The 20,656-nt window shown below is 40.8% G+C and overlaps 1 protein-coding gene across 1 annotated transcript in view; it reads left to right on the forward strand.

The window, feature by feature from the left end:
• The first annotated feature begins 554 nt into the window (after positions 1-554).
• The window catches only part of slc5a8l (solute carrier family 5 member 8, like), a 37,037-nt gene continuing 16,935 nt past the window's right edge, over positions 555-20,656 (forward strand). Inside the window, exons 1-5 of the mRNA XM_034166007.1 lie at positions 555-1,090; positions 7,235-7,300; positions 7,669-7,720; positions 19,320-19,387; positions 19,612-19,766. Coding sequence (XP_034021898.1) covers positions 737-1,090; positions 7,235-7,300; positions 7,669-7,720; positions 19,320-19,387; positions 19,612-19,766 — 695 coding nt within the window. The 5' untranslated portion in view covers positions 555-736. The remainder of the gene's footprint in view (positions 1,091-7,234; positions 7,301-7,668; positions 7,721-19,319; positions 19,388-19,611; positions 19,767-20,656) is intronic.

The raw sequence follows: 20,656 nt of genomic DNA on the forward strand, positions 1-20,656 counted from the left end.
TTTTGGTGCGACATGTCCTTTAAGGTTTGATGCAACCAATAAACACAAAATTTCAAATATCTCCACCTGAAGATACTGGACTGGAATTATATGTCTGTTACATTGCAATATCACTTCAGTGCAAAAAAAAAAAGATATATTTTGACATATTAGTGCGACTTGCTGTCAGAACAACAAGTACACAACCACAGACATACGGTACTTCATTTTATAATGACGAACTGCAGCAGGCTTCAGTGCTCTGTGTCCTTGATGGATGATTAACCAAAGTGGGCTAATCTTTATTGTCTGAGGAAATCATCACATCAACCCAGCCAACTGCAACTAAAGTAGCAGAGATATCTCACTGTTCCACTGACAGCCAAAGAAAGCGTTTGCAGTTACATTAGTTGAGCTGAAGATACCAAGGACTGAACGTGTAAAATGTTTGGATTCCTTGCTGATGGTTTGATGAAACCCTGATTCAGGTGCAGTCATCTTTGCGTGTGGTAATGGATAGCTACACTGAAATATGCTAAATGCTGCAAAACAATTTGCTTGTCGTCTCTGGTGTGCAGTTTTTGAGCTTTGTGTTTTGAAACCCAGTTTTATATTATAGTTTGCTGAGTTGATTTCAAGATCATTTTGATGGGACATTTATGGTTATCGAGATTTCCTAGAGTTGTGCTCCTGTAAACAGCTTTATCTGCAGATCAAACGGACGACTCGGCATAAGGAAACTTCAGCTGAACTAAGCATGGCTGGTACAGGTGGAGATGTAGCTTCTTTCGTTGTTTGGGATTATGTTGTGTTTGCTGGAATAATTCTAGTAGCCGCTGGCCTTGGGCTGTTTCAGGCCATCCGTGGCCGTAAGGAGACCAGTGGTGCCGAGTTCTTGTTGGCCGGACGGCAAATGACAGCCGTGCCAGTTGCCCTGTCGCTCACTGCCAGTTTCATGTCTGGAATCACAGTAATTGGCACACCAGCCGAGGCATACCGTTTTGGAGCAGAATTCTGGCTGTTTGGCATTTCCTATGCCATCATGTCCACTGTTACAGCTGAAATTTTTGTCCCACTCTTTTATCGCTTAGGGATCACCAGCGCCTATGAGGTAAGTCCATTTTATTGACTGTAAACAATCATAATTGTGCAAAAGTTACCCGTCATGTGTACCAGTAAATCATTTGAAATGGAAAAATCAGAAGTGTCAACATACTTTACTGGTAGCTAAGTAAACAAAGGGCTTTTAAAAGTGAATGTAGGTAATGATTCATCAGCTTTAGCTGGCAATCATAAATAAAAAAGGTTTATACAGTGTCCAAAAGCAATAAAAATGTTTCCTTTAGACATAGGGTGAAAGATGGATATGAAAACTGCTAAGGGAACAACTGTGTATTAACAAAATACAGTCAAGTCTATAAGGAGAAGGACATCAATACTTATTTTATATTTATATATAACATTTTGCCTCTGTACACCACCACAATGTAGTTGAAATGAAACAATCAACATGTACTTGTTGTGCAGATGTTAAGCTATAAATCAAGGGGTTGAACAAAAATATCATATTAACCCTTTAGGAATTACAGACAATTTTATATATACGTGGTCTATTAGAAAAGTATCCGACCTTATTATTTTTTTCAAAAACCATATGGATTTGAATCACGTGTGATTCAAAACCATATGGATTTGAATCACGTGTGATTGCATCAGCCAAGCTTGAACCTTCGTGCGCATGCGTGAGTTTTTTCACGCCTTCGGTTGCGTCATTCGCCTGTGAGCAGGCTTTGAGTGAGGAGTGGTCCACCCCTCTCGTCGTTTTTTTTATTGTTTAGGAATGGCTCAGAGACTGCCGCTTTGCTTGATCAAAATTTTTTTAGAAACTGTGAGGGACATCAAAGTGGACACCATTCGAGAAATTCAGATGGTTTTTGGTGAAGATTTTATGGGCTTCAAAGAGATTACGGAGTGTTACTGTCTCTTTAAGGACGGCCCAGAGCAACTGGTGGTGCGCCGTGCTCCGAAGCTGCCACCGACAGGCTGAGCGACCATTTCATTTCTAAACGGATGGCTGTCTGGATCTGTGACCATCGTGTGCCATTTCTCTGGTTATCACAAGAGCTGGACATCAACCATTTTCCGGCAAATTTCACTTTTAACAAGAGATTTTGTCATGGAAAGCCAAGCGGAGGCTTCGCACGTCACGATGGATTCGCTACTGGAACGAGTCAAAACCACCTCCGTTTTGGTCTCACAGGACGGCTTTGAGATGGCGTTCAGACAGCTGTCGGTGGTTTTTCCATCGAGTGATTATCCGAGAAATTGTGGATGTGCCTGGACATGCCAGAACATGTCCTGTGAGGCTTCATCACGGCGTTGCTTTGCGCCATGCGGCACCTGTCTGTCCATTTTCAGAGCCATAAGTAATGAGACAAACAAAATTCATGGATTGTTGATATAAATAATCACTTTTATGTCCAGTTTTCTGTAGATGGGGATGGAAGCATGGGTGGTGGTCAAGTGGTTAGTGCATTTGGTTTCAATGTGGAAGTGGCATTTCGCCATGTAATGTGGAGTTGCATCAGGAAGGCCATCCAGCAAAAAACTTGTGCCAAATCAAAATGCAGACCCACCCTGCATCTGCTATGGCGACCCCGAGTGAAAACAAGGGATCAGCCGAAGGGACTTACTTTTTTCTGTAGATAGGGATGGATACATGAATGTTTTCAAGTCACTACAGCTTGGACTTCATTTACATCAACTTCATTTACATCAGTCATTAAGAAATAAAAAAACATGATGGTACTGTGTGGTAAATCTGCCTGGAGTACGCAGTTCTTAACAAGGGCAACATAAAACGTGACACTTGTGTCTTAAGTTGGTTTGTATAATATCAGGAAACTTTCTCTAGACTCCCACAATACACCACCAAGAAATTACTTCAATCAGACAAGGCATTATTCAGTTATTGCAAAGAAATGAAAATCAAGATGGCGTCCTTAGTGGCCATATTTTATAGCGGACAATGGCCAATTTGAAAAGGAAACTTCCTCCATCCTCAATCAATACACCACCAAGAAATTATTTCACTCAGACAAGGTGTTGTTTAGTTATTGTGCAGAAGAGAAAGATTTCTGCACAATATCACCCAGATGCCCAGACTGGGTGATAACATAATGCCCTCCAACTTTGCTGAGTGGTAAAAAAAAAGTGACTTGGGAAGAAGGCAACTGGTGAGGGAAGCCACCAAGATACCCAGACTATTATGAAGGAATTATAGGCTTCCGTACTGAAAAAAGGAAACATAACTTATATATGTACATCGGCTGCAGGGGCGCCGCCAGGTATTTTGGGCCCCATGAAAACAAATCTTACCCCCACCACCCCCAATCGCCAACCACAAGGGCGGTGGAAAATTTTGATACTGTTTTACATAAACCTATGCATTTTATTGATATTTTTGACTATCATTCCCATACTGGCGAAAAGAAAAATATGACAGTTACTTGATAGGAGAAGCACCTAAAATACAATGAAATTAATTTAGATTAAATTATTTGCTGAATTGAAACTCTATATTCCAAAACCCATTTCTTTCTTTAAATACTTGAACATAAAATTCTCTTAAGATTAATTACCTTAAAATACAAACTGAAATACAAACTAACCTCTGCCATGAAAATGAAATGCAATTATAGTATGTGGAGAAACAAATCAAATCTCATCAAAAACAAAATGGCCAACTGCCAATTTTAATGGCCAAATTTACGATTTATTGTAATTTGAACATCATCTACAGAACAAGATGCTGATACTTTTTAAACCATTAAAATCATTATGAAATAAATACAGACTATAGTTTTTTAAATTTAAGAACTTTTTTTTTTTTTTATGTTTTTCCTCCATAATCATCAATTAATTCACCACACAGCCGCTCACCTCTTTTCTCAGGGGGTACTTGGGTTTGTTCAGGTGTGACGGGGGGGTACTGACAGATAGCTGCTGCTGCTTTTGACGTGTCTGTTGGGAAGATGTATCATTTTTTGAGCAGAGCAACTTGCTAACAGACTTGTCACACCTGGAGGGATTTAGCCAGCATATGCCGACGTATGAAAAATATGCCAAATATGCTGACATACGTCTACTAAGCTATGGGTAAGTTTTATGTAAGTCAAGCGCACGTTAAAGCACACTGGCATACGGCGTAGTACGGCAAGCATGTCGAACATTTTGGGCATGCACAATATTTTCAACTTATGTCTGATATGTCTCACATACGCGGGCCATAAGTTGTAGATAAGTCATGCGATTGCTGACATGTTTCTTGTTACTCATAAGTTGAAATACGTCCATTGATGCTGTCCACTGACTGGCTGAACAACTGAAAGCTGCAGTCATCCGAACACTTCAGACTGTTTCAAATGTTAAAACCATTCATACACGGCAGTAAATATTAAAGGATTATTAACAGAGCACGAGGTCTGTACGGAAAAATATCAGACCTTGATCTTTCGCTCAGTCCGTACTAAAAAGACCAAGGTCTGCTATTCCCGTACATACCGAGCAAGTGAGGTTAATAATTTGTTCATTATATGGCTGTTCCAAGCTGTGTTTTCATTTCATTGGTCTTCATTTTGCATGTCCACTTTGAGCTCGTTTGCTGTTAATTCATCCAATTCAAACTTGTCAGTGTAATAAAATTTGCTCGGAGAATGGTCCTCTTCGTCAGCCAATCAGAGCGTGCATACTGTCGTAGCCATATAGTAAAAAGTCTTATCTCACCTGTTCGTTTCAGTCACATTCATTATCACAGCCTGACGAAAACTTATCCACATCCTTATTTTGGAAAACGACATCTGAAAATACTTTAGTTCCTTGTCATGGCTGAAGAAACGTACTGTTTTAAAAGAAGTCCCTCTGTGTTTTGTTTGCTCCAGGTGCATTTCTCAGCCTGAACCAGAGAATACCAGTGCTTTTTGCGACAAGAAAATTAACTTATTTTAAAAGTTGAAAGAGTCACAGTGCCTCAGTCATTCACGTCAGCATGTAACACAGACATCAGTTGATTCTTCAGCATTCTGCATGTGATGAAAATAAATCCCATGATCCACCAAGACAAAAATAAAAATAAATTAAAATTACTCTGTTTGTCCTCCGTGTGGAGGGGAGAGGCCACGCGAAAGTGTACACACTCTCGATGACGTGCTTGTCAACATCTACTTGCACTGCCGATCAAACAAAAGGGTTCTGCTGGTGGTGGAAATACAAGACAAGCCAGAATTACCCATTCTGACCTGGACCGCTCGGGCTGTCAGCATACGCTGGCTAAATCGTCATGGTGTGACAGCTGCACAACTGCTTCAGTGTATCCAGCGTATTCGCCATATTTTTCATAAGTCAGCATACTCTGGCTAAATCATCAAGGTGTGACAGGGCCTTAAACATTTGTCTGCATTGTTTATTTAACTAAAACAACAGCAAAATGTGTAAATCAAATTTTCTTCAGAAATATGAGCTAAGGCCTGGACACATGGCAATGGCGATAGCTGGACAAAGGTTGAATGTGCGTAAACAGTTAAAGTAGTTGATAAAACATTATTAACGCTATTGTTTCTGTATGAAAACATTGCTTTTTCATCCCAAAAATGAATGATTCATTAGTGATACAAGGATGTTTTGTTCAGCTCGTCGAAGCTTTAGTTATTGATTCGTCCAGATATCCTTGCGTTTGTCAACCTTCGTTCAATACATCAGACTTGGGAGGTTGAACAAAAATGGACGAAAGTCAAACAAAAGACTAATGTTACAGAAAACTAAGCAAACGATAAGAAACTCACTTTTCATAAAAGTGAAACAAAATATGAATGAATTGAGGTTGTCGGTGGGATTCATTCAAATTTGCCAACAGTTTAAACATTCTGACAAAGTGCCAGCTGCAGGAACAAAGCTGAACGAAGGTTCAATGATACCTCCAAAAGCCAACAAAAATCCAGATTTCTTGTTTCATTTGGGTTTCTTTGTCCTTGTGTGATCGGGCATAATATGAGGAGAAAAGTGAGCTAGCTTATAAACTATGGACAAAGTTAGGAATAGACAACAGGCTATACCTACAACAGGAATGTTCCATCACATGAACCACTAACAGACCCACCTTGCCTATGAAAGAACTAGGTGACATACTGTCGACCCTTCGCTTCTTTCTCCTGTCAGAGCTTTTTTCTTTTTTGCTCCTTGACTTCTGAGGCAAACTGTGAGTCTGTGAAAACTTAGGCCCTGCAGCTGTCTGATGGAACACATGGACTGAACCTTTTTACATAAATGGGGGGGGGGGGGGGGGGGACATTGAGAAATGTTTCCAAAACAAATACACTTAGTGTTACCAGTACATTGTTAATAAAATAAATGTATAATTGTACGTTTGTTACTGAGTGTCATATTATTTTGTCAGTATTATAATTGTATTAGGGGCCTTTCCGAGCCCTTGCCAATCATGAACCCGTAGAATCCTTCTCTTTATTCTTCCCTTTTCGGCGCTTCTGATGGGCTGCACGTTTTTCTCAATAAGAAACATAAGAAAATCATATTATTTGTATTGTACACATTTTGATCATGTGGAACTGATGTACATACTTAAATCATGTAAACTCATCAGACATTTTTCAGTGTGTGGTTGGAACTGAAGGAACTGTACACAGTATGACTTTTGTCTGTCACATCAAAATTATACAGCTTTATGGTGGAGTGACACAGCGAGTGATCTTCTAAAAAGGAAGACATGAAATTTCCGCTATAGTTTACCAGAAGACACAAGGGAGACTGAAGCCTACGTAGATTTGATGTTTTCTTGTATTAAAATTCTTCCCTGTTCCAGTCTGACGTGAACCTGAGAGTGGTGACACTCTGGTTTACATGCCTGTTCATGCAAACAATTCCACTAATACTAGGAGTTTTAGAAGACTGTCTTACTTCAGTGAAAACGGGATGTTGAATAATTTTGTATTTCTATTTTCCAAGAAGACAGATGATGGCTATTAGTCCTGTGACACGCAGACATCAATGTAATTAGTTAACATCGTCATTAGGTGCATGTGCCATTCACAATAATAAATTAATAAAGTAATAAAGCTAAAAATTGTGGAAGTGCATAGAGGCAAAATTACAAAAATTGTGTCACTGTCCAACTACTTATGGAACATGACTGTAACTAGTTTAATGACATGCAACTGTCAAGTTCTGCTGTTTTTAATTCTAGTATCTGGAGATGCGCTTCAACAGATTCATTCGGCTCATCGGGACAACAATGTACATCATACAGACGGTAAATATCATTTCATAAATAACACAAATTATTAGACATTTGATTAAAAGCCATTTGGTTAAACCTTATCTATCAACTAAAAAAAGAAGTGGTAAATGGATATTTATCTGTTGCTGTTGGGGAGTAAAGAACCTGGAGCAGACCCCTGACAACAGAATCATGTAAAACTCATCACAATAAGATTATGGATTACTTTGATAAACAAGCACCCTGTTTCTGAAAAAACAGTGATGCTGGAAACGATCAAATTTTGTCCTTGTTGACTTTATGTAAAAGTTAGTCATAAAACCAGTCCTTACAGTCCATTAATGTGAATCACATGCTTATTATGTTTCCATCTCATCAACTAATGATGGAATGATTTTCAGGCTCTGTACACAGGCATGGTCATCTATGCTCCAGCTCTTGCACTAAATCAGAGTAAGTAGATAAATATTTTATTTACATCACAAATGCATTAAGAGGGATTTTTCATGGTTCATTAGTTCTTCAACAAATTTCAGGGAAAAACCTTTAGACATGCAAAAAAAAAGCAAGTTAAATGGACTACTTTTGAGTACTTGTGGATTTCATTTGTCTCCACTGTAGGCAATAAAATTTGTGCATACATTACCTACTTCATACGACGGAGTTTTAGGGCCACATTGAATTTTTTTTTTTTTGTTGGACTTCAAGAATAATGTCGTAATATTACTAGAAAAAAGTCGTAATATTACGTAAAATTACAACTTTTTTCTCGTAAAATTACAACTTTATTCTCAAAGTCTTAAAATTACAACTTTATTCTCATAATATTACAACTTTATTCTCATAATATTACAACTTTATTCTCATAATATTATGACTTATTCTCGAAGTCTAAAAAAAAAAAAAAAATTCAATGTGGCCCTAAAATGCCGTCGTAACGTCACATTACCTATTTCATGATTTTATATGTCCTCCTGATACTTGACAGTCGATGCACAGATTAGTATCTGGGATGAATTTGTAAAACAAACAAACAAAAAAAGGTTTCTGTACATCAACATCAATGAGCATTTTGAGGCTGTTTCCAACTGTTTTTTTTTTGCAGATGAGTAACATTGTTCACTTGCTAGATAATGAATGGTTGCAATCGGACAGGTATTAGTAATGTCTTGGAGTTAAATAAAATAAGGTTAGCACAGGAATTGACTGCTCATAAGGAAAGTATTATCCACATTTTTTGCAACCCAATTAATATGGTTAGGTTCATAATTATGTGGACAATGCTGCAATTTTTCAAATTTTGCCTCAGGAGACCACTACAATGGAGGTAGAATGAAACAATCAAGATATGTTTGTAGCGTAGACTATCATCTTTAAATGAAAGGTTTTAACAAAAATATTGTATAAACCATTTGTAGTTACCACATTTTCTGAAGTATGAATCAGTATTTTTTTTCTGTTTAGGAGGTCATAGTAACTTACATAGAGACAAATCACATATTCATTATTAATAGTAATGATAAGTATTAATATACAGATTTCCCAGGTATAAAAGCATAAACAAAATAAATTCAATAATAAAAGAATAAATGGCAATAATAAATTAACACTACAACAGTTGCGACCCCTCCCCCCAAATTAAAGAGCTGGTGAAAACTCAAATGGACTCACATTTTTACTGTAATCTGTGTCCATCTGAGATTTCTCTTGTTCAAACTGCATCAAGTAACATCCAGTATACTGCTTATTGCATGTTTATTTGTCCATTATTTTTGAAATTTAACAGTTGTTGTGGTACCAACCACAGGGTGAGGCCTTCGTGCATAAATCAACTGTTCACGTCTCCAAGCTGTGTTCATGTGACAATGCAAACATTCTTTTGTCCAAACTGCATGAAATAACAACCAATATGTTGTCCAATGCATGTTTATTTGTCCATCTTGCTTTTTTAAATTTAAATATCTTTTTGTTCAGTAACAGCACAATCTGTTGTGTGAACATAAGATAAACTGCATTCCTGTTCATTGGTTCACATACAGAAAAAGATATGACATAGGCCCAATCTCACTTCTCTTTTGTACCCATTCCCCTTCCCCCTGGCCCTACCCCTACCTCTACGCCTACCCCTTTAAAACAAGGGGTAAGGCAAAGGGGTATGCTTCTAGCCCTATGAATTGAGACACCCCTTCGCCTTAGGGGGAAAAACTGCCCGTCTCAAACTGCTGTCTTCACTGTTTGTTAACATGGCAACCGAAGCGAAACTTGCTGCAGTAGCCTGTTTGCTCTTTTTATTTTCTCACCTTTCTGCGTAAATGCAAAGAAATAGAAGAACATCGCAATCATGTTGGAGAATTTTGTGGCATTAATAATTAATTAAATTAATTTGTAATTTATAATAATAATTAATAGTATTAATAATTAATTCATGAGTAATTAATTAATGTTAATAATACTGATAATAATTAGTCATTAATAATAGTAATAATTAATACTGTTAATTGATTAATCATTAATTGATTGATTAGTAATTAATTAATTAGTAATTAAAATAAACACTTGAAATATATCAGTATGTGTGGAATGAATGTATACATTATACAATTTTCACTTTTTGAATGGAATTACTAAAATAAATCAACTTTTTCATGATATTCTAATTATATGATCAGCACCTGTATGTATGTTATGGGCTGCATCTAGTTCTGTTAACCTTATATTTCTTTTTCAAATTCTCCCATTTTTTGCATCCAGCTCTATTTCCTTTAGAAATTTCCTTGACAAATAATATCAGTCTATTAGGACGTCAGGTTATGTGTTACACATACACATGTGTGTATATATTTTCCAACTTATTCCCACTGATGAAACTTCTCATTTTCTGCCTGAAAGCTTATTAGGAGACGAGTTTGCTCAGGGCTCCCTGTTTGTTTACAAAATACACACATGTTACAGACTTTGAAATCCAACAGTAGGGATCCCTATTATCCAAAGATTAATGAACATACAAATTAACGTGCTTATCCTTTATTCTATGATTTTCTCCATCGTAAGATATAAAAGTGTCTTATCGTAGTGTTCGTGTGTATGTGCATTATAACGTCTCAGCGCACGAGCGAAGTTACAATATTCTTCAGAACGACAATATACGCAACATGCATCCAGCAGCATACATGTTGCTGTCATAGACAACTGCCTGTAAAGTTTTCTTTGGCAGGTTATAACTTTCTAAATGGTGTATTTTGTAATGAAAGCCGCTTTCATTTGTGCGGCTCTTTCGGTGCCATGTTTGTTTCTGTGGAGACAGCGGTAAGCTCCTCCTACCCCTCCAAACGGAGTGTGCATCCAGATTCACACCGTTTGAAGGGGTTTGTAGCCCTCCGCCCACCCCTCCACCTCGCTCCAAAAAGAGAATTGAGACACCCCTCTGTCTCTCGTGCCCACGCAAAATGGAGGGGGAGGGGTAAGGGGAAGGGCCAAGGGGTAGAATTGAGATTCAGCCATATTCTCTGTGCGATTTATCCTATTTTTTCCTTCTTCAAGAGGCATTTTTTAAAGACAAGTGCAACTTATACCCCAGAAAATATGGTCCAGCGATTTTTATACACAATCCTTCTATTTTTAGAGGCCATAAGTACATAATTGGACAAAAGTATAAGGATTATTATTAACACAAATCATCACATTTAAAGTCAGGCAAGTCAGACGTGTTGCATCAACATTTTCAAGTCACTCAATATTCAAGATTCAAGATTCAAGAGTTTTATTGTCATATGTACAGCAGAAACAGGCAGTTACACTATACAATGAAATTCTTACTTTGCTATTCCTCCATTCACCAATATAATCTTAAAAAGAAAGAAAGAGAGAGAGGAAAAGGCGAAATGTTTAAATAAAAAAACAACAACAAAAAAACACTTAAGTTATTGTGCAAATTGTGCAAATATGTGGAGCAGCGATTCAGAGAGTGCAAATCACGAGTAACAGATGTGGACAGTAGTATTCAGAACAAATATAAATAAACCTATGTCAACAGTATTTTAATAGCAGCAGTACGGTGTATTTAAGGTGCAATCTAGTGTAAACAGGCAAAAATTAAAAAAGAGTTCAGGGTGGGAAGGGAGAGGAGGTAGTGTATGATGTGTTTATAAGCCTGATGGCCTGTGAATAAAAACTGTTTGTTAGTCTTGTGGTCCTGGACTTCACACTCCTGTAACGTCTGCCTGAAGGTAGGAGTGTAAAGAGGTTGTGCTGGGGGTGAGTGCTGTCCTTGATTATATTCTGTGCCCTCCTGATGACTCTGGTGTGATAAATATAAATATGACTTCATTTGCATCAGCTTTTAAGAATCACAAACACTATGGTACTGTATGGTAAAGCTGTCTGGAGTAGGACATTCCCAAAAAGTGAGTAAGGCTAGTATCTCAATGAAGCATGCTGGAGAAGAGGAGGAGACACAAAATTTCCAGAAAGCACGCGAAAAGGCGATAATTTTCTCATGTGGAATCTTAATGACTTGGTCATCCTGACACGTGTGCACATGGTGGTAGACTGTCCTTTGAATGCCGTCTGGAATGGCGGCAAAAATTATGGCCATAGGTCGCGAGCAGTCTGCACACATACTGCAGAAATGCCACTGACATGGTGCACAGCGCACACGTGAAAGTCAAGTGGCACTGGTGTGGTCTTTGCAAGCGCAAGGATTTGCACATGAATGGGTGATTCTTTAACTACGGGCACTATTGGCCTTGTAAATGTAATTTCCACCACACCATTGCCTTACAATATAAAGTGCCTTGGGGCAACTGTTTGTTGTGATTTGGCGCTATATACATGTGCTCTGATGTTACTGTTTATCTCCATAGAAACTACCCACACAACCTTTCATACAAACTTTTTAAAGGGACATTATTGTTGTGGTGGAAATTACGGCAATAGTGTGGGACAACTACATTTCGTTTAAAAAAATCACAACAGTTGTATGACATTGAATACCCCAATTATGTTTTGATTATTTTACTGATATTTTATTCAGAGATATTTTAAAACATTAGAAAAAACGTTTGTTTACTATTCATTTTTATCATTGAAGATCATAAGTCTGGGTGTGGGACAAGCACAAAACGGCAATATTTGCATATAATGATGCTGAAAAAAGGTGAAAAAGTCATCATAGACTACTAGGACAAATTTCTTAAAACACTTTCATTGTAAAGATAACTATAAAAGTGTGAAATTTCCCCTTTTTTCTTTTTTTCATAAAATATGATCAAGGGACATAAAAGTGCCCGTAGTCTAAGAATCACCTGAATACGGTGCATCGGGAAAGTATTCACAGCACTTCACTTTTTCCACGTTTTACTTTCCAGCCTTATTCCAACACAGCTGGTCTGCTCTGTGTCAGCCTGATTCCATCAGATCTCAGAAGCTAACCTGGTTAGTACTTGGATGGGAGACATCTTTGGAACACCAGCAGCCGTGTGTTTCTCCAGGTTACACTGGAGTTGCGTCAGGAAGGGCATCCGGCGTAAAAGCCGTGCCAAATAACCAATGCAGATCTGCCTGTATCTGCTCTGTCGACCCAGAACAAAACCAGGAGCAGCCAAATGGACAACGACAACTTTCCAGCCTTATTCCAAAATGGAGTAAATTATTTTTTTCCATCAAAATTCTACTCCCAACACCCCATAATGACAACATGAAAAAAGTTTGAAATTTTTGCTAGTTTATTAAAAATATCAACCTAAGAAGCCACATGTATGTCAGTATTCATACCCTTTGCTCAATACTTTCTTGATGCACCTTTGACAGCAATTACAGCCTCAAGTCTTCTTGAATATGATGCCACAAGCTTGGCACGCCTATCTTTGGGCAGTTTTGCCCATTCTGGGTTGCTGCCGGCCAGCAGCATTAAACTTAATTTACACTTCTGTCCTCAGAAAAATCAACAATCAATCAATAAACACAATGAATCCAGTTCTTGCAGCTTGTGCATCCAGCTCACATGTGCACATCGGGTGTGCACCAACCAGGAGCATTAAATTTCATTTCCACATCTTTCCTCAGAAATAAATAAATAAAGATGTAAACACAATTCATCTGGTTCATGCAGCCTGTGCGTCCAGCCCAGCACATGTGCACGTTAGAAGGGTGTTGGCCAGCTGCAGAATGGAGCGGCTGGAGGCTGCTCGAATGTTCAGTCAATACATATAAAAAAAAAAGTGTGCGGCAACCCTTCACACATTGTCTCACATGTTGTACACGTTCTGTGTCGCAGAGAGCTCGTGGTGAGGAGTACGAGGTGCTCGCATGATGATTTGTCGAGGGAGTTCATTGCTGCAAATTTTTTGGTTTGTTCAAAAGTCAAGTGATGTGTGGGTGCCGCCCCGTGACTGAGGCAAGGGGACGGGGAACAGCTGCGAACTTCACGCATGCTACTCACAGGTTGTTGCAGCCCAGTGAGATACAACCTTAACCCTGCAAAAAGGAGACTAATCAGGGAAGCCACTAAGACAAACACAATAACTCTGAAAGAGTTACAGGCTTCTATAACTGTGATTGGAGAAACTGTACATCAAGCAACCTTTATTGTTTGCATCAATAGTTACTGTATTTTCAGGACCAAAAGTCAGATTTTTTTTTGTTTTTTTATGTGTTTTTCTGGTCCTTCAACTTATATTTTGACATGAAAAACAGGTACTACAGGTTGGAGACAGAAAATAACCTTTAGACACCAAGATCATGCCTCTGAAAAGAACCTTTCTGTGATTTTTACTTTAAAAAAAAAAAACCTTGCTACTGAGCACAGAAGTGGGGGCAGCAAAGGAACGGGCTATCTCTATTCCACAAAACATGGAGCCATGTCAAAGAAAGTAAGAGCCAGGTCAGTGGGCAGGTTTCACAACAAGTAGGAGTTCAGATATGAGCCACTGCAGGTCTACATTTCACTTACAGCAGGGGAATTTCTACTTGCCCAAACATGTCTGAGTTTCATTTGAATGTTTAACATGAAGGTTGAACTTCCTTCACCTTGAAAAGGTATTCAAAGACTGATTTTTGAACAATATGACTCTTTATGCATCATAACTGAATGAACATACAAGGGGTGAATGAGAGGTTTTGAGCCTGTCTGAGAAAAAGTAGGGTGTCGTTCTCCATCTTTAACATTCTGAGAAACCAAAATCTCTCAACATTGCACCCAGTCAGACAAAACGGCACACATTCTCGAGAAATGCTGTTTTCTCAGAATGCAGAAGATGGAGAACTATGGCTTACTTTTTCTGAGTCATGTTCAAAACTTCTCAATCGCCCCTCATATATCGATTTATAAGAATGAAGATAACAGCACAGAAACAAATTTGCAAAAAATAAATCTCATTTTTAATTGGCTTTAGATGCATATTCTCATTCCAAACATCTATCTATCCATTTTCTATACCTGCTTACTGCAATTAAGGGCTCATTCCAAACAGAAGTGCCAAAACGACCCAACAGTACTTTAATTGTTATGTATTTTGTTAAGACAACAGAGACACAACAGAACTACAGTACTGACGAGTTGCAAAATACATAGATGTGTTTCATCCTTCCGCGTACGTACTGTTGAGTAAATCTATAAACCAACTGTGGAAAAGTAGTTTTGTTTTAAATATATACAAAAACACAAATACTCAGACTTTCTGTTTAATTCAAGAGATTATGAAGATTTTAACTTGGTGTTATTTGTTTGTGTAACTGTTCTGATAGCATGAAATTATATGGTACTTTAGTTGGCTTAAAAAGACTATAAAAATAGTATAATTACGTGTTACTGTATGAGGAGTTACGTTAACTGAGTTTGTTACTGGTTTCTTTGATTGTGCACTGTTGTGTGCTCGGTTGTGTTGAGACATTTGGTTCACTGATTACTATACATACACACATACACACATATATACGAGGTCTATTAGAAAAGTATCCGACCTTATTATTTTTTTCAAAAACCATATGGATTTGAATCACGTGTGATTACATCAGACATGCTTGAACCCTCGTGGGCATGCGAGAGTTTTTTCACACCTGTCGGTTACGTCATTCGCCTGTGGGCAGTCTTTGAGTGAGGAGTCGTCCACCCTCTCGTTGATTTTTTCATTGTTTAGGAATGGCTCAGAGACTGCTGCTTTGTTTGATCAAAATTTTTTCAAAACTGTAAGGCACAACTGAGTGGACACCATTCAATAAATTCAGCTGGTTTTCGGTAAAAATTTTAACGGCTGATGAGAGATTTTGGTCTGGTAGTGTCGCTGTAAGGACGGCCCACGGCGCCTGACGGCGATCTGCGCTTCGAGGCGGCAGCGTCTCGCCGTTTCAAGTTGAAAACTTCCACATTTCAGGCTCTGTTGACCCAGTAAGTCGTCAGAGAACAGAGAAGTTTCAGAAGAAGTCGGCATGAGGAGTTGATTCGGACATTCCATTGTTAACGGACATTTTGTAATGAAAGAACGTGCGGGCAGAGTCGCATGTCGGGCCGGACCCAACCACGGGGGGTCGCGACAGGAAAAACACCTCCGTTGGAAACCTTAACGGACAAGTTGGAACATGCCCAAGCTGTTAAACAATTTCTCAGTTACTCACTTGTTGAAAGCCATCAAAAGCCGCCTATTTTCCAAATGGTTTTCAACACAGAGGTGTTTTTCCTGTCGCGGCGTACACAGATTCGCTGAGTCGTCACGGAAACGACTCGGCGAATTTGCGCACACGTCTTTCATTAAAAAATGTCCTTAAACAGTGGAATGTCCGCATAAAGTCCTCATGCCAGCCTCTTCTGAATCTTCGCTGTTCTCTCACGACGTCCTGGGTAAATTAAGCCTTAAATTAGGATGTTTTCAGGTCGAAACAGGGCGACGACGGCGTCTGGAAGCACTGCAGGACGTCCCGGTCCGTGGGAAGTCCTTACACCGACAGAAACACCCCATAATCTCTCATCAGCCGTTAAACTTTTCACAGAAAACCAGCTTAATTTCTCGAATAGTATCCACTCGGATATTCCTCACAGATCCAGAAAAAATTTTCATAAAGCAACGCGCACCGTCTCGAGCAGCGTGTGAAACAAAGGAATTCAGCCGAGAGGGCGGGACCACATCTCACTCAAGGCCTGCCCACAGGGAAATGACATCACCGACACGCGTGAAAAAACTCACGCATGCGCACGAGGGTTCAAGCATGATTGGTGTAATCGCATGTCAATCAAATCCATATAGTTTTTTTTTTTATAAAACTGCCGGTTAGTTTTATAAGATACCTCGTATATCCATCCATCCATCCATTTTCTTCCGCTTTATCCAGAGTCGGGTTGCAGGGGCAGCAGCTCAAGCAAAGCCGCCCAGACCTCCCGATCCACACACACCTCCCCCAGCTCCTCTGGGGGAACCCCAAGGTGTTCCCAAGCCAGCCGAGAGATGTAGTCCCTCCAGCGTGTCCTGGGTCTTCCCCAGGGCCTCCTCCCAATGGGACGTGCCTGGAACACCTCTCCAGCGAGGCATCCAGGGGGCATCCGGAAAAGATGCCCGGGCCACCTCAACTGACTCCTTTCGATGTGGAGGAGCAGCGGCTCGACTCCGAGCTCCTCCCGAGTGACCGAGCTCCTCACCCTATCTCTAAGGGAGCGCCCAGCCACCCTGCGGAGGAAACTCATCTCGGCCGCTTGTACTCACAATCTCGTTCTTTCGGTCATGAGCCAAATCTCATGACCATAGGTGAGGATTGGAACGTAGATCGATCGGTAAATCGAGAGCTTTGCCCCCTACTCAGCTCTCTCTTCACCACGATGGTCCGATACAGCGACCGCATCACTGCAGATGCTGCACCGATCTGTCTATCGATCTCACGCTCCATCCGTCCCTCACTAGTGAACAAGACCCTGAGATACTTAAACTCCTCCACTTGAGGCAAGGACACTCCGCCGACCTGAAGAGGGCAAAGCACCTTTTTCCGGTCGAGAACCATGGCCTCGGATTTGGAGGTGCTGATTTTCATCCTGGACGCTTCACACTCGGCTGCAAACCGCCCCAGTGCACGCTGAAGGTCCTGATTTGACAAAGCCAACAGAACCACATTGTCCGCAAGCAGCAGAGATGAGATTCTGTGGTTCCCAAACCAGACCCCCTTCTACACCCTGGCTGCGCCTAGAAATTCTGTCCAGAAAAATAATGAACAGAACCGGAGACAAAGGGCAGCCCTGGCGGAGGCCAACGTGCACTGGAAACAGGTTTGACTTACTACCGGCAATGCAAACCAAGCTCCTGCTGCGGTCATACAGGGACCGGATAGCCCTTAGCAAAGGACCCCGGACCCCATACTCCCGGAGCACTCCCCACAGGGTGCCCCGAGGGACACGGTCGAACGCCTTCTCCAGATCCACAAAACACATGTGGACTGGTTGGGCAAACTCCCATGAACCCTCAAGCACCCGATGGAGCGTGTAGAGTTGGTCCAGTGTGCCGTGACCAGGACAAAAACCACACTGCTCCTCCTGAATCCGAGGTTCGACCATCAGTCGAATTCTCCTATCCAGTACTCTGGAATAGACCTTACCAGGGAGGCTGAGGAGTGTGATCCCCCTATAGTTGGAACACACCCTCCGGTCCCCCTTCTTAAACAGAGGGACCAACACCCCGGTCTGCCAATCCAGAGGCACTGTCCCCGATCGCCACGCAATGTTGCAGAGGCGTGTCAGCCAAGACAGTCCCACAGCATCCAGAGACGTAAGGTACTCAGGACGGATTTCATCCACCCCAGGAGCCTTGCCACCGAGGAGCTTTCTCACCACCTCGGTGACTTCGGCCTGGGTAATGGATGAGTCCGCCTCTGAGTCCCCAGTCTCTGCTTCCTCTTCGGAAGACGTGACGATGGGATTGAGGAGATCCTCAAAGTACTCCTTCCACCGCCCGACAACATCTCCAGTCAGGGTCAACAGCTCCCCACCCGCACCGTAAACAGTGCTGGTGGAGAGCTGCTTCCGCCTCCTGAGGCGTCGGACGGCTTGCCAGAATCTCTTCGAGGCCGACCGATAGTCCTCCTCCATAGCCTCCCCGAACTCCTCCCAGACCCGAGTTTTTGCCTCTGCGACCGCACGGGCTGCGGCACGCTTGGCCTGCTGGTACCTGTCAGCTGCCTCTGGGGTCCCACCTACCAACAAAGATAAGTAGGACTCCTTCTTCAGCTCCCCCTCTAGCTGCCACCTTATCGTGGTGGGGGAGTTTGCGTACCGGGATGATCCTAGGAGCTATGTTGTTGGGGGCTTTGTGCTCCCTGTAGGGTCTCCCAAGGCAAACAGGTCCTAGGTGACGGGTCAGACTAAGGGCAGTTCAGAACCTCCATGACCAGTAAAAGATCAAGGGCCGTGACGTTGCCCGGTATGGCGGAGCCGGGGTCCCACCCTGGAGCTAGGCCTGGGGTTGGGGCTCGCGCGCGAGCGCCTGGTGGTCGGGCCTTAGCCCATGGGGCCCGGCCGGGCTCAGCCCGAAAGAGTGACGTGGGCCTGCCCTCCTGTGGGTTCACCACCTGCAGAGGGGGCCATGGGGGTTGGGTGCAGAGAGGATTGGGTGGCGGCTGAGGGCGGGTGGCCCGGCGGCCCGGTCCATGCTCACAGCCCCTGGCTGTTGGGATGTGGAATGTCACACATATATATATATATATATATATATATATATATATATATATATATATATATATATATATATATATATATATATATATATATATATATATATATCTGTGTGTGTGTATAGTAAATGGTAAAAGGGGTGGGTGTTTATAAGCTTTTGCTTCTGCCTACACCCTTTTGGCCCAACAAACTGGGAAATTGCGTTTTTTCGTCTTTGTTTCACAAGTTTGTTTTTTGTTAAGTACATGTGTGTGCCGAATAAACAAATTCATTCATTCATTCATTTGTTCAGAATTGTGTGCTCAACGCAAGAGTGCCAAGTAGTATTTGGTATGTCCTTTACCAGTTGTATTGGATGACTTATTTTAAGAAGATTTATTGTATAATTAAAGTATTTTTCTCATTTCTCAGTCACTGGACTTGACCTGTGGGGAGTGTTGGTTGCTACAGGAGTAGTGTGCATCATCTACTGCACTTTGGTTGGTAGCATATATTACAAAATGTAAATAAACCAACCAGATGTATATCAAATGAAGTAGTGACAGCAATGAAGTGATTAGTGTTATTATGGTGGTTATGGTTTAGATAATTTTACATTTTAATGCACTTTGTTGTGTGGTTTATCTCTACAACTTAATCTGTGTGACATTGAAGAATATTGTGGGGCTGAGTTACACTGACTCTAACATGGATTTTGTTTCAGGGTGGTCTAAAAGCAGTCATCTGGACCGACGTGCTTCAAATGGTGGTCATGCTGGCTGGATTTGTGGCTGTTATCGCTCAAGGCGCTGTCCTGCAGAAAGGCCTAGGAAACATTTGGGAAGATGCTTACAATGGAGGACGACTAAATGCATTTGAGTAAATCAAAGCATATTTATATGAAACAGTGCTCGAACAGTGTGAGGCTATGATTAACACTGTACTAAGGTACTACTACTTTATGACAGGCTATCTTTAAAAAAAAACTCACAATGTAAAATTGCCCATTATTTTGTGGGACGTGTATGAAGTATGGCAGAAATCCAACAAGATCTTGTGTGATGTTACAGATCATCTCTGCATTACTGGCTCAGTAGTAGTATTACTACAATACATTGTTCAGACATTATTAATATGACTGAACAATTTGGTATACTTTAACTGGTTAGTGTCGGCAGACCAAGTGCGGAAATGTTGAGTGACCAGCCGAGAACCTTCACTGAAAACTCAGCCAAAAACATAACTCTCCTTTGTATGAAACTTTGTAGTTATAAAGTTGGGAGGTAACCAGTTTTGTGTGTTGAGTCAATTTTTTTGCAGTTTCTGCAGTTATTTTGCAAGTCCAAATCAGGAAAGGTTGGGACAGTAAGAAAAATGCAAAAAACACCAACATATTGTGTCTTACCTTAACTTTGACTTTTATTTCATTCCAGACAGTATGAACCTAAAGGGTTCATGTTTTTCCTGGTCAAATTCATTTCATTAGTTGCCATTTCATTTGATGTTTTAACACATAGGACACCAAGCAATGATTTGTTTCAGGTGTTATTTTGTCCCATTCTTTCTGCAAACACATGTTGGTGTTCATCACTACAGGGTCATCACTGTTGCGTTTTTTTGTATTTCAAAATTCGCCACACATTCTCCGTTGAGGAAAGGTCCGGACTGCAGACAGATCAGTCCAGTATCCGTTCCCAGCCATAACTTTGTAATGTGTGTAGTCAACATGGAAGTGCACATTTGCCAAGCACACCGAGACAACCCCGTAC

This window comes from Thalassophryne amazonica, chromosome 3 (genome assembly GCF_902500255.1).
Source record: "Thalassophryne amazonica chromosome 3, fThaAma1.1, whole genome shotgun sequence".
Taxonomy (NCBI): Eukaryota; Metazoa; Chordata; class Actinopteri; order Batrachoidiformes; family Batrachoididae; genus Thalassophryne; species Thalassophryne amazonica.